General features: G+C 47.1%; 1 protein-coding gene across 2 annotated transcripts; it reads right to left on the bottom strand.

The window, feature by feature from the left end:
• Positions 1-108: 108 nt before the first annotated feature.
• gzf1 (GDNF-inducible zinc finger protein 1) lies at positions 109-4724 on the bottom strand. Of its 2 annotated transcripts, none has more exons than XM_034527473.1 (8): positions 4581-4724; positions 3088-4115; positions 2453-2636; positions 2174-2343; positions 1885-1979; positions 1601-1768; positions 1329-1486; positions 109-1229 (listed from the first exon to the last, which is right to left on the bottom strand). In XM_034527473.1, the coding sequence occupies exons 2-8, from the start codon at positions 4098-4100 to the stop codon at positions 579-581; spliced, it is 2439 nt and encodes an 812-aa protein (XP_034383364.1). In that variant the 5' UTR covers positions 4101-4115; positions 4581-4724; the 3' UTR covers positions 109-578. The 2 variants fall into 2 exon arrangements, with proteins under 2 accessions (XP_034383364.1, XP_034383365.1); XM_034527474.1 differs by having other exon boundaries at positions 3088-4112; positions 4581-4663.
• Positions 4725-22554: the final 17830 nt, after the last annotated feature.

Here is a 22554-nt window from a genome sequence, read left to right as displayed (position 1 = left end):
TGACCGCACCGTTATATTTAATAATCTTTTATTACCGTAAACCAACATGTCACGAGGCACGTTGAGTCTGGGGAAATGTGTGCAAAAACAGGTAATTAAGTAGACCAGTTGAATAATACGTCTTTTAAATTTTCCGCCACTTACATTTAAATGTATGACATCCATTTTAAGTTTGAATGTATTACCACAAGATACAATATTGCATAATCAAAACTCTTGTGTTCTTTTATTGATCCATTTCGCTCCTCGGCTTGTCATTGGCCGCTGATCGATCTGCCCGACACTTAAAACGTGACCATTTGATTGGCCGATACCGCTTTGGGTGGCGAATGGCATCAAATCCAAAACATGTCTAATATTAATTTGATTGGTAAAATGCAACGAACCCGATGTGATGTTTGGCAATCATCGGTCATAAATTAACATTTGTGTTCAATGGGATTTTGAAGACCTGATTTAATTAATCCCACCCATCCCATAATCGTATTTTAGTTTCAGCACAAGATTTAAGGGATTCCAAACGCATTCACACGCTGCTGATGGCAGATTAAATGATCTCTCCGTTCACGTGCATTGTTCTACACGGCGTCGTCACTCGTGACGGCAGCCGTTTGTTCCGTTCCACAAACGCCGTTGTCGCCGACGATCACAGTCTGAATCTGAATATCGGGCTGCAGCGCGGCCTCCTCGGAGGCGCCCTCAGTCTCTGGAGGCGGAGCCAAAATGGTCTGCGAGGCGGCGGCTTCCAGGACCGACGACGTGGAAACGCTCCGGATCTCGGAGACCGACGGCAACGCGCGAGCCACGGACACCACCGGTATCGAGAAGGGGACCGGGACGGCCAATCCGTCCAAGGAAATGACGCCGGCCCCCGAGCCGTCGGCGGTCCCGATGGGCTGGATCTGGACCCCCGGGGCCACCTCGGTGTGGAAGATGGTGATCCCGCCGGGGCCGCCTTGGCTGACCAGGGCAATGGTCCCCTGACTGGTCCATTCAGGCGGGAGGGTGACCGGTTCAGACGGCGCCACGAAGGAGTCAGTGGGGGTTTTATCGTGGCCGTCGGCAGGACCGGTATCGGTACCGGCAGCATCTTTTCTTGGCGTGGTCTTTTTCTCCTTTCCTCCCGCTTTGTCCGGCTTTCCCTTGTTGGGAGTTTTGGGTTTCTTGTCTTCCACATTTCCCTCCAGCACCACGAGGTACGTTTTCCAAGGAGCGTCTGAGTCGTGAATCTGATTGTAAAAAAAAAGAAAAAGAGATCAGGCGATGCCCTTAACTATTTGATATGGGGTGACTTAACCCTGTCTGATAGTTAGATCAGCACTGCTCACCATAGTGTGCCTGCGCAGGGTGGACTTGTCTGTAAAGGTGCGTCTACAGAGACCGCACATGTATGGCTTCTCTCCCGTGTGGATGCGCTGGTGCCTCTGGAGGGCGTTGAGCTGCGTGAACTGCTTTTCGCAGTCTTTACAGCTGTACGGGCGCTCGCCTGTCAAATCAAGAGGAGAGGGAACGGTCACGCGCCAGAAAAACAACGAGGAACTGGTCCCGCAAAACTACCAAGAACACAAATGCGTCACTCATGTATAATTCGCACAATCACCTGTGTGTGTCTTTAAATGCTGGTGGAGGGAGTTCCTCTGAGCGAAGCCCCGGCCGCACTGTTCGCACTTGTACGGCTTGGACCCGGTGTGGATGTTCGAGTGGTGCCTCAGGTATTCTTTAGATGCAAAGCTTTTCCCGCAGGCCTCACACATGAAGGGCTTCTCACCTATAAAAAAGGGAGGAATTTAAAAAAAACAAGCAAAAAGAACAACATTTTATTTCATAAAAACCCTTTTAAAAACCGAAGATGATGAAAGGTTTTGGAAATGACGTCGCTCTTACCCGTGTGCGATCGCTTATGATAAGCCAACATGTGCTTCTGGGTGAAGCGGGCTTCGCACTCGTCGCATGCAAACGGCTTCTCTCCCGTGTGAGTCCTACACGTAGCAAAACAGACACAAGTCATTTCTCATTTCTTCCAGATATCTTTGTGTTCACCGTCGATGACTAGAGGGACAGGAAACTGGAGGTTTGTCAAAAGGAGGCATAGAAACACTTTTTCCTGTCCCGTCTTTAGCGTCTACAGATCTCCCCCTTTCCAGCGCACCACAGTTCCGAGTGAGCGCCGTACCTGCGGTGCATCTTGAGGGCAGAGTTCTGGGAGAATCTGGACCCGCAGTCGGTGCACTCGAAGGGCTTCGCCCCCGTGTGCGTCCTCTCGTGCAGCAGCAGGGCCGTTCTGGAGCTGAGCGCCTTCCCGCAGTCGGGGCAGACGTGTCGCACGTTGTTGCGTTCATGTACCTGAGACAGAAATGAGAGTGGGGGGAAAAAAACAAACATGGGACTCCTTGTGAAGTTTATCACTACTGTCCATAACGTTTAGATGTAGTAAAGTTCACTCCATCTTCACCTGTCTTTGATGGCGAACGACGTCCTTCTTCCGCTTGAAGGTCTTCCCACAGGCTTCGCAGGCGAACAGCCTCTCGCTGCTGTGGACGTGCTTCTCGTGGATCTTCAGATTGCTGCGGTTGGCGAAGGTCTGCTGGCAGGTCTCACAGCGATAGACGACGTCTGCCTTCACGCCGTGGTACGTACTGGCCAGGAGAGCAGGGAAGAGGTTACACCGCGAATGTCACAAGACAAAATGGCAATTTGCCTGAAGAAATGATGTACTAATGTACACCATGTTCTTGTGTACTTGGACACATTTCGAGAATTCAGCAACGTATATGCTGTCCTGTCAAAATCTGAAATTTAAAATAAGAATACACTGTATGAACTTTTAGTACAATTTGGAAATGATGAGCCTGTTAAGAGGCTATATAAAAAAGGTGTTATAACACGAGGAGACGAACAAGGAAAATATCAAACTGTGCTTGATAATGAGGTTGGAAGCGTGCAGAAAGCTGGTTGCTGACCTCACCCAAATTGCTTTAAATTGCCCTGCAATTAATCCTGTTACAAGAAATACGAGATTTACCTGAGATACTTCAGGGTATCTATGGTATCACTCAAATAAAATAAACCCTGGCTAATATGTCCTACCTGATGTGCTTCAAGTAGCTTCTCTCGTAGTGGAAGGTCCTTTGGCACTTGTTACACTGGAACTGGGCCTTGGAGGTACTTTTTAGTTTCTTCTTGGACTGTCCTTCCTCCTCTTCCTCTTCTTCCTCTTCTTCTTCTTCTTCTTCCTCTTCCTCCCCCAGAGATAACAACAAGGAGTCTTCGGGATCACTACTCTGCCCATCTTCCTCGCATTCCCAATCTACATCAGAGATCGGCCTTCCAAACGAAGACACGCGTCGTTTCTCTGCCAGAGCCTCGCCGTCCGTCCTGTCCTCGGTCTCGTCTGCGTCGTCATTGGCAACGCCGTCTTTGTCGTCATGGTTACCCTCCGTTTTAGTACTTAAACGCCTCTGTAGGACTTTGCGGCCAGCCAGCCTCAGTTTTAGGATCCGTCCCTGTCGTTTTTCATCCTCCGCTGTGTTCTTCGCGTTTAATCTTTTGGGAATCACTTCTTTCTCAGAGCTCTGCGGAGAGAGCGGCCGCTTCAGAGCGACGCCTTTGGGCCGGTTCTTCCCTCGGGTCCTAATTTCGTTCTTGGCACCAAGCAAGTCGCCTTTAACGGCGACTTTTGATGCGGGTTTTCTCTTTGTAGTTCTTTGTAGGATTCCGGCACTCATGGCCTCGCCGCACACATCGGCCAGATCCTCGCAGTCCAAGAGTTGCGCGACCGCTTGGACGTCGCCGACCTTGTCTCGGACAACTTCGACCTTACCGGTGTACACGAATTCCAAAAACTTGGAGAAATCGCTGGAGTGCATGTTGGAGAGTAGCACTTTGTCTCGGGCGGCATCCTGAGAGAGGAGGATCTTCTTGAAGTAGCCGCTGGACGCCACCAGCATCAGCTGATGGGCCTGAAACTCCTGCACGTCTCCCTGGTAGTCCACCTGCACCGTCACGTCGTTCAGCTGTCCCTGCAGCCTCAGCTGGTCCAGAGAGGACAGGATGTGTTCATGGTAGAACCTAGAGGTGAGCTGGACCACTTTGACCCCCATGATTCATTGGTGCTGCTGGGGGGGAACAAATGAAAGAGGGGGGGGGGGGGTTGTTGACTTTTAATGGTCCACTAACTATTTGTGGTTCAATAAATGTGTACATCCGTTCTCAAAGGGTTTCAACCATGGACCCACAATAAGACTAACCTATATTAGTTACCTATTTCTAGAGCATTGAACGTTGCATAACGGTTATGGACAACATTTAAATTGCCTTGCTCAAAGGCACACAAAAAGAAAAGAAAAATGAAGCTACCTTTAATATTAAGCCCCAGGCTACCTCTCCCCCCGCTTCCTAACTAAAGCGTAACGTGAGCCGTGTGATGGTTGCTGTGCTTTTACTTTAATAGCGCCGCAGACACACAAGCTAGGTTTAGCTAGCGTCAACACAACGCGATGAAACGAGCTCGATCAACGGGTGAGCTCGCGCCGGCTGACTAGCTAGCTGGCTCCGTAACAACACTAAGCAAATGTTCTTACCGTAAGGTCGGTAAAATGGCAGCCCTTCACAAATGTTCTCGACAGCGGACGGTATTTCCTGTAGAAAATACGGCATTCGTTTAAAAAAAAATATATATATATGTTTTTTTACTTCGCGACTTCCGGTTCCGAAGCGACTGACTCGGGATCAGTCCTTCGTCTATGGCGGCGTCTAAAATTTGGGCAGCCGATTAGAATCGCTGCTCCTGGGTCGTTTCCTGGGTTTCTTTCTTTTTTTTTACGACAAGCGCAACAAAAAAAATAGCTATATATATATATATATATATATATATATAAATAAGTTGAACAGGGTACAGATATAAAGTCACCGTGGCATTATTTTATACGTTTTAATGGTGGTTTACTAATTTAATGGCGTTACCGTAACTCTAACTCTAGTGTTTATGTGTGCAGTACTGCCTCGCTACCGCACGGGGGCGCCAGTGCACAGAGGGATTAACATTGTTGTCAACAGCTAGTTAATTTAGTTGTTGATTTTAAAAGCGGATTATCCTGCATCTTTAACATCCACATTTGCATTATTGTCTCCTTTGCATGATCAGTTTCCACACAGCCGACTCTCCTTCTGGGCTGATGCTCAGTAGGTATGAAACTAACGGCTTTAAAAAAAAAGTAGTGCTTTAGTGTTGGAGTGGTTCCAAAAAAATATATTAAAAAGAAATAGGCCAAAACGGTGAATGATTTAAGATAATTCCTTTACATTCCGAACACCATAAATCCTCTACAGAGTTGCAAAAAAAGAAGAAGCATGCTGTCATTCCATAGGTGTATGGAAAGCTACTTGAGGATTCACTGGGGTGCTGTTCTGCAGCTGCCAAGGTTCCCTTTCCCCCTTCCAGAGGAAATCCATATACCTTACATTTCTCTTAATGAATTCTGCAAGCTACCAATCTGCTCCGTCCGGTGACTCATGCTGCTCTCTGGCCCGAAAGCTGTGCAGACTTCAGCTTTGACCTGGAACACTGTGTTCGAAATTGGCTCCTCTGCCACACACACACACACACACACACACACACCATCGTATTTCAAAGATAACACTTTTCATGGAAAACCGGTCCTTCCTGATTGATATCGACGTGAAAGACCAAAACATCTGCAGATGTAATGATCTGTAACTTGTATGCTCATGAGAATCATCAAATATTAATATGATTTAAAGTATTACCGCGGAAAATAAGCCCGGTGTTTAATGGAATACTGAATTACCATGTGCGAAAACTGCAAATTAATGAGACATGCCATACAAATGAATTATCAGCATATTGCCATTAATACAAATGTATGAGGAAGAGACTTTTTTTTTTTCACTTTGTGCAAAGTAGTGCAACATTTTTCTTTTCATTTCTGAATAAAGGACTCTGAATGTTGCATGAAAGTTGGCTCGTAGAAACTGCTTTTCCAAAAAAGATGATCTTCACATTAAACACTTATAACCAGCTGGGCCGCATTTTAAACGTTCCCCCGTCGCACACTGTGCCGTGACATATAAAAAGTTCAGCGGGGTCTGGCTCTGAGTAAAGCCGATGGCAAACATTAAACTTGTGGGTTTGTGTTGTCACTGGATGCGAAGATATGGCGGAGAAACAGACGTGAGAGTTGCGACATGTCACGTGCAATCAAAGGGGGGGGGGTGAATGTATGCCCGCGTCACCCGAAAATAACAAAAGGTCAAACGGGCATTTCAGAAACACGTAAAACGACTTCGGTTGGTTGACTTTTCCCAATGACTGCGGGGCTTTTAGGTGTTGTTCGGGAGTTCAGACACACACAAAAACAACGTGCACTGTGTGAGAGGGGAGAAAAGCAAAACTCTAAAGGCCGTTTTTAATTTGAGGTCTATGGAGCCCGCACACACACACACACACACACACACACACTGGAAAGAAAACACAGCAGAATCCAACAGTTCTGTGGCGGCGGTTCGCACAAACGCTTTAATTTGGATGCGGTCGCGGGGGTCTGCCGGTTGGGTCGGGCCGGCGTCCTCGCAGGACCTCTCCACGGCTCCTCGAGAGGGCCCACTCGTAATCCGGTGACGGGGTAGAAAAACACTACACGGCATTGCCGGACGTGGAAGTGCAGACGGTGGCCGGTCCAAGAACGAACTCTCTTTTTGTGCGCTCGCCCGTAGAACCACACAACGCGATGCCAGACCCGGTCACGAACCGGTCCAACTCACCATCCCGTGGTGGTTTCTTTCCTCTTCCCCCTTTAACTCGGTTAGCAGAAAAAACATCTTTCATGAATTTAAGACTTTTCAAAGGGGAATCCGTACTTGTTGTCATTGTTGTTGTTGTTGTTTGTTTTTTTAATCAATGGGCATGCTCCTTGCGTTGACACCGGGATGCACTTTATTGATTTTTACGCAGTGGTTTTAGTGGTTTCTGCTAAATGGACGTGCATCTCCAAGCCATGTTTATGTAAGGTGGAAATTGAGAAGCAGTCAAATATTGTACATGTTTGTGCAGTGCTGTCAAGGCCAAGGCTGCCGTGCCAGGGTACACACACACATACACACACACACACACACACACACACACACACGCCGCTCTCTGGTCGTCTCTCCTCACACTTCTTTTCCCCCCCCCCTTTTTTTCCCCTTTCTCTTCTCAACTGGCCGGATGCCACACCGCACTCAGCCGGTCCAGAATGTATCCCTGGAACCCCCCGAAAGCCTCAACGTGACATCAGGACATGAGAGAGAGAGAGACAAAACAAAAACCATGATTCACAAAAAAAAAAGAAATTGCGGCCGACTCCGACTGCACTAATGTGGAAACAACAGTAATTGCAGGCGGCCGCACACCGAAATGTGGGTTTGAGAACACGTTGCCACGCTAGCATGTTTGGTCCAGATCATCACGCCGATCTTCATCTTAAGGACTTTCTCTTCTCAGCGGTTAATTGCAAACAACTTGCAAGACGAATTAGCCAAGGCCCCCCCCACCCCACCCCCCCCTCCTTCCCCCTCCCTCCTCCCCTGAGGCGGCTGAGGCGCCGACCGCAGGAAGCGCTCGGCACGTCGGCCTCGTGTTCGCGTCCAAGATGGCGGTTCGACTCCGAGCTTCGCTTCACTTCAGTGTATCGCGAACAAACAACTCAAAATAAATGCAGTGCAAAAAATAACGCTCTCTCTCTCTCTCTCTCTCTCTCTCTCTCTCTCTCTCTCTCTCTCTCTCTCTCTCTCTCTCTCTCTTGGTTGGGAAAATACTTTCCCTTCATTGATGAAAAGATATACTGCATTCAGAGATGAAATTACTTTCCAAATGGCCTCTGACTCACCATCTCTATTCCCAGTGCTCTCTCCCTCTCACCACCCTCCCCCTCCCTCCCCCTCCTCTCCCCACCTTCACTCGTCCTTGTGCATGTTCTATCCATTGTAACTGTATACGGCACTTAGCACTTCAGACGCAGACAAACCAACTCAAGGACGACCGGCCCACTCTTGTGATGCTCATAAATAGACTTATTTGTCCGGGCCCGCCGAGCCCGCGTGGGCGACCCGTGGACGCTGTGCAGCTCGCACCCAAAATAGATCTGCACCGCGGTCGGCGTTGAGGGTGGATTTGGGCCTCCAGAGAGAGAGAGAGAGAGAGAGAGAGAGAGAGGGAGGGAGAGAGAGCGAGAGAGAGAGACCGGTTCCCGAGGCGAGAAAAGGATTGTTGTGTGTTTGGAAAAAATAAATAAAAATGAACAGCGGTGACTCACAAAGTCTATCCCTTTTTATAACGTGTGATATTTATCACCCCGGTGCAATCTGTGTGGCACGCTAAGAAAGAAAAAAAACAGGTGGTCTCACCTCCCGCCGAGCTTCCCAGAATGCAACGCTCTCCCCAGACTGTGTGGGACACGGTCGTCAGCACATTCCTGGAGAGCTGGCTCCCCAGGAGCAACAATTCCTCCGTCCTCTCTCTTCCCCTCCCTTCCCTCCCTCCCTTCCCTTCCTTCCTGCCGCCCTCGTGTCCTCTCCTTGGCTTCCGTGGATTGCATCACTCTCAGTCTGCCTCCTGGCCTCCTCTGCTCAGACCCTTTAATCACATGTGACACACACACACACACACACACACATTGTGGGTAGAAGGTCCCCCCCGTCCGTCCGTCCGTCCGTCCGTCCGTCCTCCGACTGGTTTTGTGGCTTCAGTTGGAATTTCATGGTTGGTTTGAGCGGAGGATTCTGGAGGCTTTCCAGCTGCCCCTCCAAAGACTTTGCTCCTCTCTTTCTTTCCCTCCATGTCTTTGTTCCTTCCTTTCCTCTTTTTTTCTTCTCCCTTTCCCTCCCCCCGTCCTTCTGCTTCACCCGCTCGCCCTCAAGGTCAGAAATATCCTGCGGTTTAGGTTTGATCCCCTCGGATATGCCTTCGCTCTCTCCCTCTTTCGGTCTCTCCCTTTCTTTTTGTCTCACACACACACACACACACACACACACACACACGCACACACACTCTAAGCATTCCCCATACAGGAAACACATGCTGGGATCAGCGTAGGCGGGGTCTGTGTGTCTTGTAACTGCACACACGCACTCCCACCAGGGGTCAACCGCCTATCCCATAACCCATCCCAACATGCAGCATTCAGACGCATCACTCCAAGAACCCCTCGGCCAGCTTGTTTGAATAAGCGCCTCCTTACCGCGGCGTCTCGGTGAGGGGGCAGCCCCGCGCTCGCCCTCGGTTCCCTCCGGGTTCTCTCTCTCTCTCTCTCTCTCCGAGTTGCGTAACCTGGCGGAGGGCCAGCGCTCATAAGAGGGGAGTTCAACCGGGTCGCCCCCTTTCATGTCGGCGGGTCGATGGAGACGTTGAGGAAAATAACACTCCAAGACTTTTGCATCTGGCTGTAAAGCCGTTTTATTCCTTTTCTTTCCATTTTTTTAAAAATGATTGTTGTATATATAAAGAGCTAAATACTGACCTTGGACCTCAGACTGATCTGATTTCACGAACCTCTCATTGGTCTTCCACAAAGGTTTATTTGGTTATCGTATTTCTTTGCTGTGGCAGTAAACGGGGAACCCTGGGCGGGCGTCACCGTCCACGTTCCTCCTTCCTCTTTATCACCGCTTTGCACATACGCCGGCGGGGGCCTCCCGCGAGAGTGATGGTACTACGAGGCTCAAGGTCAGACGTGTCAGCGGGAGGCTGACACGTCTGACCTTGAGCCTCGTAGTACCATCACTCACACGAGTACCTTCACTCGCACGAGTTTTTCGACAGGGGGATCCGCCGCAGCGCCCCGCTTCGGATTTGGAAGTCAAATAAATCACGAAATAGTTCCCCGAGAAACGCCGCACCGCCGCCCGCCGCCCGCCGCCCGCCGCCCGCCCGGCTTGTTGACGCAGCGCCTCGAGACGGGATCGGTTTTCAAAACACGGAGCCGGTTGTCAAATGAACTCCCGAAAGGTTTTGTGTTCTCCCATACTGCGTTTGGCCCCCGGGTTTTTTTTTTTCTTATTCTTTTTTTGGGTCGCCTCCCAGAAGTGAAGCAGACCGCACAGACATGAAAATACCTATATGTGAAATGGAGCCCCCCCCCCCCCCCCCCTCCCCCCCGGGCCGCATGGCCAACTGGCTCGAATCGCGTAATGTAGCCGGCCTGCAGATGCCCCGAACAGTTTATTTCTTTTTCAACAGGGTATATTTCTTGTGCTAGGTGAGAAGATGAGGGAGCTGTTATGCCGCACGGTTTCCGAGAATCCAATTCTCCAGCCGAGATCTTAAATGACGACCTATTCCCTTCCGATTAATCCCAAGAAACGCAGCCATTTTCTCTCCGTCGTGAACTTCCCTCTCCTTCAACATCCTTTTTTTTTTAAATGTCCAAAAATGGAGACGAGAGATGAGAAAGAGCATGCGGGGGGGGGGGGGGGGGGGGGGGGGGGGGGGGGGGGGGGGGGGGGGGGGGGGGGGGGGGGGGGGGGGGGGGGGGGGGGGGGGGGGGGGGGGGGGGGGGACAGGCTGCTCCGGCTCTGAGACCCATGACTGACACATTTACTGTGGACCAAGACATTTATGTGAGTGTGTGAGGGAGATAGACACGGAGCGAGACCACGAGATAGAAATAAAGCCTGTCTCTGACACACACACACACACACACACACACACACGGAAGCTCCAGCGCACTAATGTCATTGCATCCCGGCTGGTTGAGGGACTCTTCGGGGGCACACAGGCTTCTCTGCAGGACCCCCGACTTCACCCCCCCGCCCCCGACTGGAGGCCTCTCTGCAGACACTAGCGCGTCACGTCTTCCATGGCGAGCTCTCCTTTGATCGGCCTTTCCATCCAGACGACTTGTTTATCCGCGTCATGGAGACAATGGGGGGGGGGGGCGCGTCAGGCGGTCCGGCGACGTCGGACGAGCGGGGGTGCGTGGAGGAGATTGTCGGAGAAGGTGGAAAATGATTCGTTGTGTGTTTTCTTCTGTAATCGAATGATCCAGCATTCATTAGTGGGCACGCCGGTGAGATCATCTCCCCACCATTAGGCCTCGAAGCTGGACAACAGACATTTAAAGGGCCGGACCGGAGGTTTGCACCGTTAGCAAACATGGTTTTATACATGGCGCACAATGCCAAACACTCGCCCGCTTGAACGCCATTCATACCGTTTGAGACGGCCGTGACACCTTTCAATAAAAGGTTCAATATTCAAGCATGCAGAGGACTAACTATTAGGATGCTATTGATCCAGAGAAGCTGCTGGCGGTCTGTGAGTTTCCTCTGGTGAACAGTTACGCAGTTTTAGGGCTTTTATTGTGAAAGGTAAGGATGTTGAAGGAGTGGATCTGGTCCGCTTTAGTCAGGGTTGAAAGGAATAAGGACGTTTGCCGTCTTGGTTTGGACTACGTCTTGTTGTACACAGTATATCAATTCACGTGATTGATTAACGCCTCTACTTGGCGGGGCAGAATCTTTTCTATTGTTTTCTAAGGCAGATGTTAAAGATTTATACGTATCCCACATGGCAGGAAGACATTGGTTGCCAATAACTCACCACAGTGAAAGCAGGAGCTTGAAACTGCATTGGAAAAGTAATCAATCACACTAAACATGTACTCTTTTGTCTACTTCATGATGCGTTCAGGAACTTGTTCTCGATTTTCCAGACGACCTTGTTTTTTTTGTGTCAGGAGTCAAACCCCAGTCCAATAAAATGTTGCACCGGGTCTCTCTCTCTGCGCGTCTCCCCCGTGCATTGCAATAACTTTCATCACCATTTTATGTGAGCAACCAATCCCCAAGAAGGTTTTCAGCGAATGATACCCTTTGAAATATTTAAACATATACATACACACACACACGTGCGTAAATAATGTAAACGTTGCCACGATTCAAAGATTAAAAAAAAGGGGGCACGGCGGCAATTTTTAGAAAAAGAAAAAGAATGCTAAATCCTACAATTCCCATAATGCAACTAACTCACCAGACTCCTAAAATACTTCTTCACGACGAGTCGACTGATGTCCCCCCCCCCCCCCCCTTCGATGTTTCCTGAGTGGGTCTTAAAGATGCAAATGAGGTAAACGAAAAGAACGTTTCGTCCCCGGAGCCGTCGAGAGGCAATCGAAATGATGCCCAATCCTTCATTCTTAAATCACAATTTAGCGCTAAATCCAGCCCCCCCCCCCCCTTTAATATTCTAACCCTGTGCATCCGTGATGTAAATACCTTTTAACAGCGGCAGAAAACATTAATTAACTCAGATTGATTCGATTGCCCCGAGGGGGGGCGGGGGGGGGGGGGGGGGGGGGGGGGGATATTCTGCGCGTTCAATCACCGTAAGTGCAGTTTGCACTTTACTATTTGGTTTATTTATTTATTTTACAGCAGGATGATGATGATGATGATGATGATGATGATGATGATATACCCTTAAGGGGCCACGTGCACGCTCATGATGGAGCGCGGTGACGAAGGTTCTTTTGTGAGAGACGCGAGATTAGAAGAGGCGCTTGACCTCCTTTGTGAAGCCATCTGTGTACTGCGTGTGTGTGTGTGTGTGTGTGTGTGTGTGTGTGTGTGTGTGTACAACACAGATACTAATACTCTCAGAGCTCCGTAGATTAACGCCGAGACGAGAACGCCGCCGCAGATATTTTAAGCATCTCGATGGGACGAACAAAAAGAGCGTTTCAGTCGCAGACTATCGATGAGAGGTGGCGGTTTGGATCACACTTCATCAGTTGGTGCCATGTTGACATTGTGAATACGTGTGTGTGTGTGTGTGTGTGTGTGTGTGTGTTTTTTAAGCATTAGCAGGAGAAGTGTGTGTGGGGTGGAGGGGGGGGGGGGGGGGGGGGGGGGGTCACCTTGACTTTGCCACTGCGGTGCAAATCAGTAAGTTAAGGGGAGGTCAATCTTTTCTCACATTTGTCTGGCGAGTCTCACATCAGAGCGCGGAGAAGCAATTTACCCTCTCAGCGTTGCACAAAGTAAATACCCCCCCCCCCCCCCCCCCCCCCCCCCCCACCACCACCACCACCACCCCCCCTCTGTGTGCACCAGTGATAAGAGATGGGGAGAGAGACACTAGGTACACAGGTAGATGGACAAAATGATCCAGTTCGCCTCATTAGGGGAAAAAAAACGCTGTGTTCCCGGCGATCCTCGCAGAGCCGGGGGGTTGTCATGGAAACCCCCGGCAGCGTCGTCGCAGACTGTTTCCGCGGGGTTCTCGTCTGTCTGCCTGTCTGCCTGTCCGTCTGTCTGCCTGTCTGTCTCTCTCCGGATCGCTGATGCACTCCACCACGACGCCATGACTCATACACAGCTTTTCTTTTCTTTTCTTTTTTCGGGCATCTGGAACAAAAGGGGATGGGAACAAAACCATCCGCACGCACACACACACACACACACACACACACACACACACACACACACACACACACACACACCCACCATATATGCATACAGGTAAACATGCATACTCCAAACATACTCTAGATGCACAGAAGTGTATCTATAAATCTATTAAAAGAGCATACGCAGCAACACAGACCTTCAGGTTTTGCCCTCGTGCACCGCACCGTGCAGCCCTCATTTCTGACTGGTTATGTCCGTCGGCCTTTGTGATTTCTCCCCCCTCGTTATATATATCAGGTAGATTATGCGCTTTAATCGCCCTCTAGTCTCACAGATCGGCTGATGTGCTCAGTGAGTTTCCTGCTTATCTAGGCCACCAGATGTCAACATATCTGAGGGCCTTCGTGGGAAGTCAGGGCGGGGGCGCCCTCGGCGCCGGCCATCGAGAGGAGAGGACCGGATCTTTCGATGGGCGGAGATTGACAACACTTCTGAAAGGTGGAGAGAATCTATGGGGGGGGGGGGGGGGGGGGGTTATGGTCTGGAGAGAGAGAGACACATACGGCAGGTACACCGAGTGTTTTCTATTTGAGTTAAAGAGGATCTCAGCTTACTCAGGCCAGCGTAGGACACACAATCACACAATCACACACACACACACACACCCCGAGGTGCAAGGTAGAACAAAGTGATGAGTGACCCAGTGTCTCATCGTTCTCCTGCCATTGCCTACAGCTGTTTCATCAAAGCCTCTCTTTTGGCACCTCTTCATGTCCCCACATAAGCATGAAAACACACACACACACACACACACACACACACACACAATTCATCTTTCCTGCCAGCTTGATCTGGCTGCTTACTTTCTCAATCTTTTCCTAACTTGGAAGGACATCCCCCGTCTCTACAAATGTCTTGACTGCATTCTGCGGCTCCACATATGGATCTATGGACGCGAGATAAAATTTTAAAAAACATGCTCAAGACATTTGATGTGGAGAAAAAGCCTTTTAATCATTACAATCCCTCTACACTGCGGCATCTCGCCTCTGTCCCTCCTCCTCCTCCTCCTCCTCGCTTATAGCTCATGTGCTTTTTCAATGTTAACGCTCCTCAAGGGATCCATACGCCACGGTTCATGCTTTTTCATTCTTATACCCATATTTGCAAATATTGTACATTCACAGAAATTCGGGAACGCGCTTTAAACTCACAGCGCCGGAGATGTCGACGATTTCTTCATGTTTAATGACGCAAAGCGGAGTTAGCTTTTAGCATTCGGTCCTTTCTGTAAGCGAGAGCCTTGCTGGGAGCTCATTGGCTGCTCAAAACAACGAAGGCCACAGTGAGTCGCGGCTCCTGAATCCCACGTGCAGCTGGTTGGCCTCACGCGGCTTTCGCTTCACGGTCGCACGCTGGAAAGATAAACACATTAGCTGCGATTTCTCAAGCTGCCTTTTTTATTTGGTCCACCGATCTGTCTTTTTTTTTTTTTCTTTTTTTAAAAAGCTTTAAGCTGCGTTCGTAGAGGAAGGAAAGGATTCATCGCGATAAAAGAAATCGACCCAGTTCTTCACCCAGTCCTATTGCGTCAAGGTAAAACGTTCTTTTAATTTAGTTGTCTCGATATCTCCGCATTAACGCCTTCAATTGACACGCTTCCCCGCCTCCGCACGTGTGTGTGTGTGTGTGTGTATTTATAGCACACACCTGTCATTTTGACCTTGAGCATTCTGCCTTTTGCTCTAGTTATTTTTCCGCCCGCGTCGAAAAAGCTCGATGTTAATCGTAATATGAAAATATACACGGCAACTCTGTTGGGATTCACTTCGATTACATCGCTGTCGTTTCCAATAAACGTCAAGGAGACGGAGCCTTGCAACAAAACAACAAAACACTAAATAATAGGAGCGTGGAATAAAAAATGGTCTGCGTGACATTGACCCGGGCGGGGGGGGGGGGGGGGGGGGGGGGGGGGGGCGATGATGAATTTCGCCTCCCTTTTTTAAAAAAAAGCATCTGTATCCGTCACATGAGGTGTGAAACTGGCGGGTTTAAAGCCACTGATTGCAAAGTGTGTGTGTGCGTGTGTGTGTGTGCGTGCGTGTGTGTGTGGCGCCCGCCTGCCATGACAGAACAGCGTGTAACACGCAAAGGCAGATATTTTAAAATCCAACTGCAAAATAAAACATCGGTTAACAAGGAGAAGAAAAAAAAAGAAGCTCTTTGAGTCTCGGATGGATCCGGAGTCTCGAGCTCGGCGGTGCATCGTTGATGAGCTTCCTGCCGAACTGCTTCCAACCAGCCAGCCGCTCCCTGACAAACCAGCCCCGTGCATGACTCATCACATGGAGCATGTGATCCCCTCTCTTAACGCACACACACACACACACACACACACACACACACACACGCGTACAGTCACGTTTATCTGCAAGGGGCTTCCCTTCTTCTCCAGCAGTGCATTACATGCGTTAATTCATGACAGGCACACAGAAGAAGAAGAAAAAAAAAGGGAAGCCCTTTGTGTGTGTGTGTGTGTGTGTGTGTGTGTGTGTGTGCGTTTATGTTGGACATTTTTTTATATTATTGGCAGTGCGAGTGGATGTGTAAATGCGAGTGTGTAGATTTTTCCTACAGTGCACCATTTGATGAGGGATGAGTCATCCGGATGGAGACCCCGAGGAAGACTGGCAGGTTGGTGAATCACCCTGCATGTGTGTGTGTGTGTGTGTGTGTGTGTGTGTGTTCTCGTCATTATATATATATGCTGTATGCACATACTGTATACTGTGTATGTGCATACACTTTCAATACACATCCAAGGTGTGTCTATATTTATATTCATACATGCATGTATGTATTAAGAGGGCGTATGCAAACACATGCTATCATTAAAAGTGTGTGTGTGAGCGTGCATAAGTGAGTGTGTATGTATATATATACATGTGTGTGTGTGTGTGTGTGTGTGTCCTACGGGTAGACAACTTGCCTTGAGCTGTTTTTGTTTATCTTCCTGCAGAGTGGGGCGAGTCGGTGTGTGCATAATCAGAGAAACACCACAGGGAATTGTTGACTCCATTAATCCAATACGCGGGAGAGACCCCCCCCCCCCCCCCCCACACACACACACACACCCCGCAAACTCACACTCTTATCAGCCCCCTGAAACAATATGAGAGGCATAATGCAAAATGGATGCAAGCGTCTGCATTTCTGCGCCGACGTGATTGAAGTGATCTCATTACCTTCTTGTCAGATACGTCTCCACCTGACGAGGAAGGAGAGGCGACACTCTGCAGCAGCAGCACAGAGGACTTAATCCAATAGATCAGAGACCGGCGGCTCCGGATCTGCATGCTTTTTGTATTATTCAAAAGTCTTTTGTGTCTGTGTTTTGTGAGAAAAGAAAAGAAAAAAAAAAAAAGCTGAGACTTTCTGTCAGAATTTGGCCCGAGAGATTCATTTGGATCGTCCAGCTTTGCAACTTTCATTAAACCGCTGCGGATAAAGAAATGAGATGTTGGTGAACTCACAACTAACGGGATAAATAAATAAGAATTAAATATTCTTTAGGCTTCATAACAATAACCATAGCACATAATAAATCATTTCATAATGACATATAGTAACATTTTATAATACCTTACGATCATATGATGATATACTATTGTACATGCAAGGATGTTGTAATTCTGTTGTTTTTCTATAATGTGATTATTAACTCATTTTGGGTGTTTTTAATGATCTCTTTTCTTTACTTAAATTATAATGATCCTTGCAACAAAAAAAATCAACTATTATGAAATATCTTGAACTATTAAGTCATTGTGTTGGTTATGGTTATTGTTATAAAGCATTTAGAATATTTTTGGATTGCTTATAACTCTAATTATTCATTACTATAGGCTATATATATATATATATATATATAGTAGTCGAAGTTAAAGCAGTTGGTTAAAGCAGTCAGAGTTAAAACAGTCGGTTAAAACAGTCAGAGTTAAAACAGTCGGAGTTAAAACAGTCGGAGCTAAAACAGTCAGAGTTAAAACAGTCGGAGTTAAAACAGTCGGAGCTAAAACAGTCAGAGTTAAAACAGTCAGAGTTAAAACAGTCGGTTAAAGCAGTCAGAGTTAAAACAGTCGGTTAAAGCAGTCAGAGTTAAAACAGTCAGAGTTAAAGCAGTTGGAGTTAAAACAGTCAGAGTTAAAACAGTCAGAGTTAAAACAGTCAGAGTTAAAGCAGTTGGAGTTAAAACAGTCAGAGTTAAAACAGTCAGAGTTAAAGCAGTCGGAGTTAAAACAGTCGGAGTTAAAGCAGTTGGAGTTAAAACAGTCAGAGTTAAAACAGTCAGAGTTAAAACAGTCAGAGTTAAAACAGTCAGAGTTAAAACAGTCAGAGTTAAAACAGTCGGTTAAAACAGTCAGAGTTAAAACAGTCAGAGTTAAAACAGTCGGAGTTAAAACAGTCAGAGTTAAAACAGTCAGAGTTAAAACAGTCAGAGTTAAAACAGTCGGAGTTAAAACAGTCAGAGTTAAAACAGTCAGAGTTAAAACAGTCAGAGTTAAAACAGTCGGAGTTAAAACAGTCGGTTAAAACAGTCAGAGTTAAAACAGTCAGAGTTAAAACAGTCAGAGTTAAAACAGTCAGAGTTAAAACAGTCGGTTAAAACAGTCAGAGTTAAAGCAGTCAGAGTTAAAGCAGTCAGAGTTAAAGCAGTTGGAGTTAAAGCAGTTGGAGTTAAAACAGTCGGTTAAAACAGTCAGAGTTAAAACAGTCGGAGTTAAAGCAGTTGGAGTTAAAGCAGTTGTAGTTAAAACAGTCGGTTAAAACAGTCAGAGTTAAAACAGTCAGAGTTAAAACAGTCAGAGTTAAAGCAGTTGGAGTTAAAGCAGTCAGAGTTAAAGCAGTTGGAGTTAAAGCAGTCGGAGTTAAAACAGTCGGAGTTAAAACAGTCAGAGTTAAAACAGTCAGAGTTAAAACAGTCAGAGTTAAAACAGTCAGAGTTAAAACAGTCAGAGTTAAAGCAGTTGGAGTTAAAGCAGTTGGAGTTAAAACAGTCGGTTAAAACAGTCAGAGTTAAAACAGTCGGAGTTAAAGCAGTTGGAGTTAAAGCAGTTGGAGTTAAAACAGTCGGTTAAAACAGTCAGAGTTAAAACAGTCGGTTAAAACAGTCAGAGTTAAAACAGTCGGTTAAAACAGTCGGAGTTAAAACAGTCAGAGTTAAAACAGTCGGAGTTAAAACAGTCGGAGTCTATCGCTTTACATTAAGATGACTGATCAGCAAGCTGATGATGATGATGCCGTTATCTGGAGGAGACAACAGCAAAATCATTAATCCTCCCCGTGATGAGGATGTGTGTGTGTGTGTGTGTGTGTGCGTGTGCGTGTGTGTGTGTGTGTGTGTGCGTGCGTGTGTGCGTGTGCGTGTGTGTGTGCGTGTGTGTGTGTGTGTGTGTGTGTGCGTGCGTGTGTGTCAGGATGCTCATGTGTGGTTTTTTGATAGGTGAAAGCATCTCTTGTTTGTTTACAGCGGCACTGATGAGGATTTATCCCCCCAAAAAAGAGGAAGACACACACACACACACACACACACAATGATTCGCCCTCCCGGGGGTCACCTTGAGCCGTGCAAATTGGCTTTGGTCGGTTGAGGTCTCGGCGCTGCGTCTCTTTGAAAGTCTGAACTCGACTCACTCTCCCAACTGTCTCTCCAAACATCACGCTTTCCCTCTTTTGTTCTCTTCCTGCAGCAGCCCTCTCCTCTTTTTGTCTTTTCCCCCTCTCCTTTTTTCCCCCTCTCCTCTTTGTCTTTTTTTACCCCTCTCCTCTTTTCGTCTTTTTCCCCCTCTCCTCTTTTCGTCTTTTTCCCCCCTCTCCTCTTTTCGTCTTTTTTTAACCCCTCTCCTCTTTGTCTTTTTTTACCTCTCTCCTCTTTTCGTCTTTTTTTACCCCTCTCCTCTTTGTCTTTTTTTACCCCTCTCCTCTTTTCGTCTTTTTCCCCCTCTCCTCTTTTCGTCTTTTTCCCCCCTCTCCTCTTTTCGTCTTTTTTTACCTCTCTCCTCTTTTCGTCTTTTTCCCCCCTCTCCTCTTTTCGTCTTTTTTTACCTCTCTCCTCTTTTCGTCTTTTTCCCCCCTCTCCTCTTTTCGTCTTTTTTTACCTCTCTCCTCTTTTCGTCTTTTTTCCCCCTCTCCTCTTTTCGTCTTTTTTCCCCCTCTCCTCTTTTCGTCTTTTTTTAACCCCTCTCCTCTTTGTCTTTTTTTACCTCTCTCCTCTTTTCGTGTTTTTTTCCCCCTCTCCTCTTTTCGTCTTTTTTCCCCCTCTCCTCTTTTCGTCTTTTTCCCCCTCTCCTCTTTTCATCTTCTTCCCCCCTCTCCTCTTTTCGTCTTTTTTCCCCCTCTCTTCTTTTCGTCTTTTTCCCCCCTCTCCTCTTTTCGTCTTTTTTCCCCCCTCTCCTCTTTTCGTCTTTTTCCCCCCTCTCCTCTTTTCATCTTCTTCCCCCCTCTCCTCTTTTCGTCTTTTTTTCCCCCTCTCCTCTTTTCGTCTTTTTTTTCCCCTCTCCTCTTTTCGTCTTTTTTTCCCCCTCTCCTCTTTTCGTCTTTTTTTCCCCCTCTCCTCTTTTCGTCTTTTTTCCCCCTCTCCTCTTTTCGTCTTTTTTTCCCCCTCTCCTCTTTTCGTCTTTTTTCCCCCCTCTCCTCTTTTCGTCTTTTTCCCCCCTCTCCTCTTTTCATCTTCTTCCCCCCTCTCCTCTTTTCGTCTTTTTTCCCCCCTCTCCTCTTTTCATCTTCTTCCCCCCTCTCCTCTTTTCGTCTTTTTTTACCCCTCTCCTCTTTTCGTCTTTTTTTCCCCCTCTCCTCTTTTCATCTTCTTCCCCCCCCCTCCTCTTTTCGTCTTTTTTTACCCCTCTCCTCTTTTCGTCTTTTTTTTCCCCTCTCCTCTTTTCGTCTTTTTTTACCCCTCTCCTCTTTTCATCTTCTTCCCCCCCCTCCTCTTTTCGTCTTTTTTCCCCCTCTCCTCTTTTCATCTTCTTCCCCCCTCTCCTCTTTTCATCTTTTTTTACCCCTCTCCTCTTTTCGTCTTTTTTTCCCCCTCTCCTCTTTTCGTCTTTTTTCTCCCCTCTCCTCTTTTCATCTTCTTCCCCCCTCTCCTCTTTTCGTCTTTTTTCCCCCTCTCTTCTTTTCGTCTTTTTCCCCCCTCTCCTCTTTTCGTCTTTTTTCCCCCCTCTCCTCTTTTCGTCTTTTTTCCCCCCTCTCCTCTTTTCATCTTCTTCCCCCCTCTCCTCTTTTCGTCTTTTTTTCCCCCTCTCCTCTTTTCGTCTTTTTTTCCCCCTCTCCTCTTTTCATCTTCTTCCCCCCCCCCTCCTCTTTTCGTCTTTTTTTACCCCTCTCCTCTTTTCGTCTTTTTTTACCCCTCTCCTCTTTTCGTCTTTTTCCCGCATGCTTTTTTTCTCTGGTGTGTTCTCGTTTCTTCTTACTATTTCCCCCTCCTCTTGCCCTTCTCATTCATCAAATCAGTATCTCCCTCTCATTCTCATCCTATCTTTTTTTCCCCTCCCTTTTTTTCCCCCTTTTCTCTCACTCGCTCCCCTTCCTCCTCTCTCACCGCTGATAAATGGGAGTGGAAAGTTCTCCCGGAGTATCGCCAAACGCAGCTGTTCCTTCACTCATTCATTCAGGGAGCCGTTAAACACAGTTCCGCTTTTCAACTGTTTATGTGTTTATGTGAACGCATTTACTTCAGCTTTGCTTATCGTCACAGTGAATGAGCTCGTTCGGCAACTTGGGGGAAAAAAAGTGCTTTCATTTGGGAAGAGTGATATTGCCGTGTCACCAAAGTGTAGTCCGGGCTATTCATTTTCCCAGTGGAAACAATTATCTGCATCTGCATTCAAATGGGGAACTTGGAAGCGAGCAAACAATCAGGTGTGTCAATAAAAATAAAAAAAAGTGCATTTTCTCCATGAATGACAATGAGTATTCATTTCCCACTTGGGTCTGGCATCTTGACAAACAGCTGATGTTTACATCCTGGTTTTGTCGATACAGCATTTTGCATTCTGCTTGAGATCCGGACTTATTATGCAGAGTGTTCTTTTCACAATACCTGGAACAGCTCCTCCTTTTGTTCTGGGCATTTGCAGAAGCAAATATGTATGTATGCATTTTTAATCAGCACTGGAGCTATTTCAGTTTCACCGTAATAAGGCACAGTGGCGATGTCAATACTTGACAACATTGGTTTCTCAAGAATCACACTTGTATTTCTGAAGTTGCCAGAAACTCGACGAACTCCATTAAAAACCATCAATGGTGATTCGATCAACTTTATCAACACGTTTGTGTTCAGTGGAATTAGAAGAAAGCTAAAGATTGTTACAAATGCCAATTGCTGCTTTTACTGAATTTTCCATTAACCAATAAGCTGCCCAGCAGCCTGAGTTTTGGTCTCATCGTAGCATTCAAGCGCAAGGATTGGCCAGAAAGGCAATGGGATCAATAATAACGCTCTCACCACATGTTGCAATAAACACTGGCTAACACGTTAGCAAGCAAGGGGAGGAGTTGAACTAGTTAGCTATGAGTAGGCTACTGATGCATGGTTGCTAAAGTGTTAGCTAAAGGTACAAGTACACATCTAAATAGTAAGCTAAAGGTACACTTTGAACTAGTTAGCTATGAGTAGGCTACTGATGCATGGTTGGTAAAGTGTTAGCTAAAGGTACAAGTAAACATCGAAATAGTAAGCTGGATGTACACTTTGAACTAGTTAGCTATGAGTAGGCTACTGATGCATGGTTGGTAAAGTGTTAGCTAAAGGTACAAGTAAACATCTAATTAGTAAGCTAAAGGTACACTTTGAACTAGTTAGCTATGAGTAGGCTACTGATGCATGGTTGGTAAAGTGTTAGCTAAAGGTACAAGTAAACATCTAATTAGTAAGCTAAAGGTACACTTTGAACTAGTTAGCTATGAGTAGGCTACTGATGAATTATTGGTAAAGTGTTAGCTAAAGGTACAAGTAAACATCCAAATAGTAAGCTTTGAATTAGTTAGCTTAAAGTAATGATTGATCTGTTGAAATTGTTAAAATATGCTTAATATAGCTATTGAATAAACATTGGAATAGTAAGCTGGAGGTAAACTTTAAGTTAG

This window comes from Cyclopterus lumpus, chromosome 24 (assembly GCF_009769545.1).
Source record: "Cyclopterus lumpus isolate fCycLum1 chromosome 24, fCycLum1.pri, whole genome shotgun sequence".
NCBI lineage: Eukaryota > Metazoa > Chordata > Actinopteri > Perciformes > Cyclopteridae > Cyclopterus > Cyclopterus lumpus.
Note: the sequence above shows the minus strand (reverse complement) of the source record. Positions and strands in the feature narration are given on the sequence as shown.